The 9,293-nt window shown below is 47.7% G+C and overlaps 1 protein-coding gene across 1 annotated transcript; it reads left to right on the top strand.

Annotated features, from left to right (window-relative positions):
- Window positions 1-1,342: 1,342 nt before the first annotated feature.
- Window positions 1,343-7,178, top strand: LOC139691244 (uncharacterized). The gene is made up of 4 exons (XM_071588989.1): window positions 1,343-2,043; window positions 2,427-2,896; window positions 3,797-4,917; window positions 7,056-7,178. The coding sequence occupies exons 1-4, from the start codon at window positions 1,343-1,345 to the stop codon at window positions 7,176-7,178; spliced, it is 2,415 nt and encodes an 804-aa protein (XP_071445090.1).
- The last annotated feature ends 2,115 nt before the right edge of the window (window positions 7,179-9,293 follow it).

The following is a 9,293-nucleotide window of genomic DNA, read 5'->3' as shown; positions in this document are numbered from 1 at the left end:
TAGGATGTTCTATCTCCAGGAGAAATGATGCATGTACATGAGGATCAATAGCACAAGGAAGTGGTAAGGCCACTACTCAAGGTTTCTCTCAGTAGGTTCACACCAACCAAAAAGGGAGAAGCAATCATCGTGGGACTAGCATTAAGATTTTACATTCCAGTCAGTCAACGATGGTTGATACATTGAAAATGGTATACTTGATCTTTCGCAGGCAAGTCTTGCATTCCACAAAATAATTTTTCTCTTAGATATACTACAGAGCAAGGAAAAGTCAACATCAAATGCTGTAAGAATCGCTCCACCCATTAAAGATATATCGGGAGAAAGCAAGACCATGAGAGTAATCAGGTTTTGCAATGCGTGTATGGGCAATAAACAAAGGACATTAATAATGCATTAAATAGGACTGACTAAAACACTTCCTAAAAGATAAAGATTTTGTGGTCGCTTTAAGTCATAGACTTCAGAGAAAAAAAATAAACAGCACTGTTTGAGGCAATAAACATAATATGTTGGTTATATTATTTTACTCCTATTGTGCTGTTTTATGAGGGGTATGACTTTTCCTTCACTTATAAAACAGATTATGTGCCCTTTGATAAATCACCCAAAATTTATATGCAAGGACTATCAATATCACATTCAATGAACTACCACCAAAGTTGATCCAAGTACATGATTCTTGCATGAATTAATGAGGACAACAAAGGATCCTAATATGACTACGTTACTCTACCCTTACATCAAAGATGCAAAAAGAATGTCCAGTAACTTGTATGATGAATACTTTGAAGAATTTGTTTCAGACATCAAGTTATTACATTTATTAGTAAATGGATCATATTCTAAACATAGGTGCTCTTTTTCTCTGTGTGTGATTAGGAAGTCTCACCCCCTGAGAATGGTGTATTCACCTCTCAATAGAAATTTCAATATTCTGCAACTTAGATCCTTACAGTGTTCCAGGATGCCATTGCACATTGTACTTTTTATCATTGAAGGTGTGGCGGCGCAAGGAGAGCAGACGGAACGCATGGTGGAACTTATTTGTTCCAAGTTCCGGAAAGTACCACCAGGGGGACACGGCGTCACTACGAGGGAGAAAGGTGGACGTCGGGCGGGAGAGTCAGTCTGCCGCGAATGAAGAAGCAAGCTGTACGATCGCCCTCTGTAAATCCGTTTCGATAATAAACCCGTTGAGTTTAACGCTCGAGTGTAATTTTTCCTAACGTCCACTAGCGTAGAAGGATACCCCTTCATTGGTGACCCCGACGTGATCACGCGTGAGCTAAGGTTTGCATTTTTTTTTCGTTCTGTGACTTGAAGCGCCACGTGGTGCAAAATGCCGCCTCCAAGCAACGGGTCGGAGGAGTCAATCGTGAACAGAGTGACGATGCGAGTTCCACCTTTTTGGCCAGAAAAGCCGGCTCTATGGTTTTCGCAGCTGGAAGTTCAGTTCTCGCTATCGGGAATAACGAGTGAGGCGACGAAGTATTCCCACGTGGTCGCCCAGTTAGACAATCGCCACGCGCTGGAAGTGGAGGATATTATTGTGAATCCCCCCAGGGCAGACCCATACCAGAAGATCAAGGAGGAATTAATCCAACGACTCTCCGTCTCGCAGGCGCAGAAAATACGTCAACTCCTCGAGCACGAGGAGTTGGGGGACCGGAAGCCATCCCAGTTCTTGCGCCATCTACGGACGTTGGCTGGCGTTGCCGTGCCAGACGACTTTCTGAAGACGCTGTGGATGAATCGCTTGCCATCCCACACACAGTCCATCCTGGCCTCACAAGACTCGCTGGAACTGGAAAGCTTGTCGAAACTAGCCGACAAGGTGCACGAGGTGCCGCGCCCCCCGCAAGTCGCCAGTGTCACGCCGCATTCCGAAGTGGAGGAACTTCGAAGTCAGATAGCGGCCCTTACACAACAGGTAGCCGCGTTGACTGCTTCTTGTCCAGATTTTCGCGGACGGAAACGTTCCAAAAGCCGACAGCGGCGTGCCCGCAGCCCTTCCGCGCCTCCAGATGCAAGGTGGTGCTGGTATCATGTTACTTTTGGCGCTCGCGCGACTAAGTGCCGTTCCCCGTGCGCCTATAAGTCGGAAAACCACGAGGGCAGGGCGTAATTGCGGCCGACGCCCGCTGCCCCCAGCCTCGCCGCCTGTATGTTGTGGACTCGGTGACGAAGACAGAATTCCTGGTCGACACCGGTTCCGATCTTTGCGTTTACCCGCGTACGCTGGTGAAGGGACGACAGCCACTTTCTACCTACCAGCTATTTGCCGCGAACGGGACGGTGATAAAGACCTACGGGTGGATAGACTTAGCCTTGAATTTAGGCCTAAAGCGGGACTTCCGTTGGCGTTTCGTCGTGGCGGATGTCGATAGGCCCATCATTGGCGTGGACTTTCTGTCCTTTTACAGCCTTTTAGTGGACGTCCGCCGGCAGCGAATAACGGATGGGATAACGTCGTTGGGCACGGGCGGTCGCATTGTGCCGTGTTCGGTCCCGCAGGTGAAGACTGTAATCGAATCATCTCGATTCCATGAGATTCTGACCGAATTCTCAGAGATCACTCGCCCAGCTGGCACACCGAGGGAGCCCCGGCACGCGACCATGCATCACATCAAGGTGACGTCCGGACCCCCCGTCGCCTGCAAGCCCCGGCGACTAGCACCAGATAAGCTCGCCATCGCCAAGAAGGAGTTCGACGAGATGCTACGCAGCGGTACGGTCCGACGGTCGGACAGTTGTTGGGCCTCGGCTCTGCATCTGGTGCCCAAGAAGGATGGCGAGTGGCGTCCCTGCGGGGATTATCGCGGTCTCAACGCGCGGACCATTCCCGACCGATACCCGGTGCCTCATATCGCCGATTTTGCGCACAATCTGGCCGGTAAGACTGTATTTTCGCGTATTGACCTCGTACGCGCGTACCATCAAATACCTGTGTGCCCCGACGACATTTCAAAAACGGCAATCATCACGCCATTCGGACTCTTTGAATTCCCGTGCATGCCGTTCGGCCTGAGAAATGCAGCCCAAACATTTCAAAGGTTCATCGATGAGGTGTTAAGGGGTTTGGACCACTCGTACGCCTATTTAGACGACATTTTAGTCGCCTCGATGGACGTTGAAGAGCACGAGCGCCATCTACGTGAGCTATTTGCGCGTTTGCGGGAGTACGGAGTGCTTGTAAATCCCGCCAAATGTGTGCTAGGTAGGACGGAAGTGTCCTTCTTAGGCTACTGTGTCAGTGCATCCGGGGTTAAGCCGACGACGGCGAAAATAGATGCGATTAAGTGCTTTCCTGTCCCGGAAACTGTGAAAAAACTGCGCCAATTCTTGGGCATGATTAACTTTTATAGACGGCTCATTCCAAAGGCTGCGGCAATCCAACTGCCACTTAACGATGTCCTAAGGGGGGGAGTAAAAGGGAATGAACCTGTGCGGTGGAATAACGACTTGGATCGTGCGTTCAATGAATGCAAAGACGCCCTCGCGCAAGCGACGTTTCTCGCGCACCCAGACGTCTCTCTGCCCTTAGGCCTTTTTACGGACGCGTCGGACGCCTCGTTGGGCGGAGTCTTGCAGCAGAGTACGAGCAACGGTTGGCAGCCACTCGGTTTCTTTACCCGTAGACTCACTTCCACGCAGCAAAAGTACAGCCCGTACGACAGGGAACTGCTTGCCGTGTATGAATCTGTTAAATATTTTCGGCATATGCTCGAGGGTCGTGAATTTTCAATTTTTACTGACCATAAACCCCTGATTTATGCATTCGCCCAAAAACCAGAAAAGTGTTCCCCGCGTCAGTTTCGGCATCTAAATTACATTGCCCAGTTCTCCAGCGACATCCGTCATCTGTCAGGCAGCGAAAACGTAGTCGCGGACGCCCTTTCAAGGGTAGAAGCTGTGAGTGGTGCCATCGATTACCGCGCCCTCGCACGTTCTCAGGCGGAAGACGACCGGCTCAAACAGCCCAACGATTCCCTCCGGTTGAAAATGATGCGCATTCCCGAGTGTGAATTTCAGTTATATTGTGACGTGTCGACACCATCAGTCCGCCCTTATGTAACTGAACCCTTCCGGAAGCCAGTCTTTGACTCGCTGCATTGCTTGTCACACCCAGGAATACGGGCTTCCACCAAGTTGGTCGCAGAACGGTTTGTGTGGCCCTCGATGCGCAAGGATTGCCGTGCATGGACACGCGCATGTATTCCCTGCCAGCGAGCGAAGATTCATCGCCACACAGTGTCCCCTGTGGGAGGCTTTGCGCCGCCCACCCAGCGTTTTGAACATGTTCATATCGACATTGTAGGCCCCTTGCCAGTTTCCGCGGGATATCGGTATTGCCTGACGTGTGTCGATCGTTTTTCAAGATGGCCAGAGGCGTTCCCGGTTAGGGACGCAACAGCTGACACGGTCGCCAAGGAATTCTTTCGGAATTGGGTGGCTCGCTTCGGCACTCCACTCCGGATTACGACGGACCAAGGCCGACAGTTTGAATCACATCTGTTCCAGCAGTTGGCGGGGCTCACCGGTTCGAGGCACCTGAGAACCACGGCTTATCACCCCGCAGCAAATGGCATGGTGGAGAGGTTCCACCGCCAACTGAAGGCAGCCATAATGTGCCACCAGTCGGATGGTTGGCCGGACGTCCTGCCAGTAGTGCTGCTCGGTATACGAGCCGCCTGGAAAGCAGACATTGGGGCGTCGCCGGCGGAGATGGTTTATGGTCAACCACTCCGTCTACCAGGAGAGTTTTTCGTCCCTAGCGAGCGGCCGGCGGACGACGACCTTAATTTCGCCGCGCAGCTACGGCAACATTTCTCCACCATACGACCAGTCACGTCACGCCACGGCAAGAAGTCTGTCTTCTTGCATCAAGACCTGTCGTCCTCATCCCACGTTTTCGTGAGAAACGACGCGACAAAGGTTAATCTTCAGCCACCGTACGAGGGTCCCTTCCCGGTCATCCGAAGAGAGCCAAAATTTTTCGTGGTCAACGTCCGAGGTAGTGAGAAAACAATTTCAATCGACCGCATAAAACCTGCCTACACTCTTGAGGAGAACGACGGGACGAGCAGCGCAGCACCCGCATCTCTTCGGGACAAAACACACCCAAGAACCACCACTGCTGCACCTGCCGAAGAGCCGAGAGAGACCCGCTTTGGGAGGAGGGTCCATTTCCCAAAGCACCTGGAAGATTTTGTACCATAGCATCTCACTTCTTTTCGCTAATCCTTCCTTTTTCATTCTTTAGTGGCCTAAAGTCTACAGAGGGGGTGATGTGGCGGCGCAAGGAGAGCAGACGGAACGCATGGTGGAACTTATTTGTTCCGACTTGTCAATTTCCAAAAGGGAAAAACAACACGAGTTTGCAAATAACAGGAAATCCACTTATACAGACCACATAATTCCTAATGATTCCGCCCACCATTTTTCTCACAAACATGAGGCCCTCCACTCGACGATCCACCGCCTCCCACACATCACCCTTCCCCCAAAAACTTCAAAATCAAACTCGGGACAATCACTAATATAGCTGCCAACAATGGGCACAACCTTTAGTTAGTTGATAAATACTTCAGAAAAAACAAAAATCAATGGTCATAAATAGTATTTCCTCCGCACAGTCCGTAGTATCTACAGATTTTAGGTGGTGCTCGATCCCATCTCTAGGAGATATATCGTAATAGTATTTAGGTGAGGCGACTGAGCTGCCTAGCAGCCAAGAATGGCAGCTGAGGTCATTTGCGCCATAGGGGATGGACAGGAAAGGTTGAAGGGTGGAGAGAAACCCGGCGTCGGCATTAGCCTACTCTTTGCAAAAGGCGCCAAGGGATCCGCTGCTTAACTTCCCATCTGACGGACGGCGTACTCGCTCAAAGTGCCCTCCACAAAGCACCCCAAGTATAAATCGAGATGCCACTGAAAAATATTCAACACCTCCAGGATTTGAACCCTGGCCCTCTGGGTGGGAAGCCAGTACGATAGCCACCGCACCAACTTCATCCCCAGGAGATATATTATATAGGATTTCTAACTGCCTACCCACCTCACTCAAAGCCGCCGAAATCAGGTATTTAAAAACTGAAATGCGATAATTGCAACACCTTTTATGTCGGTCAGACATGGAGAAATTTAAAGTTATGAGCCAAGGAACACGTGAGGTGTCACCAAAATACGAATACCAACTCTCTTTTGGCTAAGCACCCACTAGAATTCGACCACATCAGTGATTTTTTTCCCATAAATATTATATATTCCCTAAAGGTTTAAAAATGGATGCTTCCGAGCAAATGGAAATAAGGAGGACTTGACAAACCCCAACACGACCCTTTGTAACGAGCAATTGTTCCTGTCCCCCTCCCCACTCCTTTCCGAGAAACTAGCCTGGAAATGGAAAAACAAGCTTTTCAACGCATCTGATCGCCTCCAGCCCTCTCAGGCCCTTCTACCCCTCCCCTCCCCCACTCTGTCCTGAGCGAATATGTTCTTGCACTGTTTGTTAAAAAAATTTGTACTTGATGAAACCACAAGTCGGTGGAACGCGTAGTACATTATAATAAAAGTCTGTGAAAAAGTGCTAAGGCTTTTAGTATCGATTGAGTCTCTTAAGTTGGGTTATTTTGCAATTATTTTCTAATTTTTGATCCTGTTGCTTTCTTATAATCGAAAATGGCAAGACTCATTGAGAGTGTTGGGTCGTGCCTGGCAGCAGGAGAGCCAAGGCTTCCTTAGTCTCCACATCCGAGATAATTACAGAGCGGAATCGACGCCATTCTTTAATTCTTCATTCATTTCTAGGCAACGCTAATTGTACCCGTCTGTTTCGGAAAAGTTCTTAAGCCAACACGGTTGTATGATAGAGTCTGATTAATCACATGTTCGTTATTCAGGTATATATTAATCGTAAATTTGCCTGGATAAATATTTTTCAATCTAATTTTACAAAATTTATATGGTATCTATGTTACAACAACCGGGCTAAGAAACACACCCGCTAGTGAATTTATAGATCCTTCACAGAATGTAAATTGGCTAATCAGTACATGCTAGAAAATAACGAGATTGTCTCTGCTTGCTTGCGTCTGAGATTCACGGCTCGCATCTCGCGCCTATCTCCTGAGCGTATGCTTTCAAATGGCGTTCCGTCACCTCCAGAGCATTAGACGCCCTCTTACGCATGACTTTGGAAAACCGCGGGCCGATTGCGAGAAACTATGAGGGAGTCAAACTCGGAGGCTGTTACATGAGTGATGGAAAACAGGATGTTTGCGCAATTCATTTTGGGGTTCAAAGAAGAAAAATGCCGCTTCGTACTGATCCGAAATCCAAAAAAAACTATTTGAAGTAGACTAATACACGTTACTGGAGAAATAAAATGTTCTAAATTATTCCAAGTTAATTCAAGCGCTGTCAAAGCCGTAAAATGATTCTCATGAGAGGCGTGGGGAACATTCCCCGCGACTGTCGCTCTAGGAACCGGAAATGTTTTGGTTGCGGCACAAGTGTAAAACACCGATCAAGAGAATTTCCCTAGTTATGCAGCGGGATTTGTAGAGAGGTAATTCACCGACCAATCCATTCCCGGAAGAGCCCAATGGTTAGTGACTTGGCAAACCCCGATCGAGAGGCCCGAGAAGAGCTCATTTTAGCCGCCAAGCCGGACAAGGGAATGGCGGTAGATGCTCAGATACTGGTAAAAAATGCACAGCACGTGTGTCGCGGTCACGAAAGAATCTTCCTCCTTGGTAATTAAGGCATCTCCCCGAACAAAGGAAAAGTGAAGACCGCATCCGGTTACCTAAAAATGCAACAATTTCAGGGTAATGTAAAAATCATTCGCCTTGACCGGGATTCGAACCCGGATCCCTCAATGTCTGGGCGAGTGCTTTAGCCAGTTAAGCTATCGAGATATCCTCTTAAACTCTGAAATTTTGGGGGCTTTGAAGTCAGAGTTTAAGATGCCGCCTCTATAGCTTAACTGGCTAAAGCACTCAAGGGCCAAAGCGAATGATTTTTTACACCCAGAAATTGTTGCGTTGAAATTAAAATTAGCGGATAACTCCGTTAAAAGTTAACGTTGCGGCACCTCCCGCAGTTTCTTGGAATTTGCATATGAATGGCTGAAGTAATATTTCTCTCTCTATGGACTATCGCATTTACCCCCATGATGCTTTGAGAGTAAATCTAGGTGAAACGCACCTTGAGGGTAATCTAGACTTGAATTTTATTTAAAAAAAGTATGGAAATAGGATCTTTGGAAGAAAACCATGACGATAGGAACATATCAGAATTCGTCTTTGGAGCCCATGAGCAGCAAACCGGAACAAAAAGATTTTATTTCGCTGTAGCACCTGAAGCTAGGGCCCCGCGAAGAGGTGGAGAGGCCGATGCGGTGCGATACTGCGATTCTCAACTTGAATGACTTCGCAAAGGATAGTGATGAGATTGGGCTGCTAACTTCATATGAGTCGGTAAGGATGAGGATGCAGAAACGCTGGTGCGTACATCAGATGCATTCTACACCTTAAATTGTATCTTAATGAATCCGATAATATCTAGTCCGATAGTTGTAGCAATAGATAAGGGTTTGGCGAAATATTAGCTCATCTATAGGAGAAAAGGAAAGAGAATCTAACTGATATCAAAGTACCTCGAAGGCAGTAAGAGAATGGGAAAAATGAAATGGTAGAAAGAGGAAATGACAGAGAATTTAGGCAGTAGAAACGTGACGTAGGCGAGTGATGACGTGTAAGGGCAGACAATGAGGGTGCGAGCCAGTGCCCGACGGCCTGGTGCATTCCAATGAAATTTAAAAAAGATAACACGGAAACGAGATGGTAAAATGCGAATGTTAGGAAGTCATTTCGACGTAAAAGGCTATGCCACGCCAAGATGAAAATTATAAGGAATGATATATGTAGAGACAAAAGGAATAAGATTACTTATGATTGTAAGATATCTAGAGTGAATGACAAGAAGGATTTTCGGAAAGTGTGTAGCTACTATTAAAGGATATGATCAGCAGACAATTTGAAAGAGGATCCGAAAGCCCTGTCAGAGAGGTTAAGGGAAATCAACCTACAGTAAACCCACTCAAAAACGATTGGAGTGAAAGAGTAACCAGCAGTTTAATGAGGGTCTTCTGATTAAATTCCATCTTTCAACGCGTCTTCACCAATGTGTCACCAAATGTCTCCGATAGCTTACCAAATCGTTCCCACCAGCCAATGCCCTAAACCAATATCTCATATAATGGAAAAGAACGTTTTTTGTCAATG

Source organism: Hetaerina americana, unplaced genomic scaffold (assembly GCF_022747635.1).
Source record: "Hetaerina americana unplaced genomic scaffold, ioHetAmer1.1.p SCAF_31, whole genome shotgun sequence".
NCBI lineage: Eukaryota > Metazoa > Arthropoda > Insecta > Odonata > Calopterygidae > Hetaerina > Hetaerina americana.
This window is presented reverse-complemented; position numbering and strand designations above follow the sequence as displayed.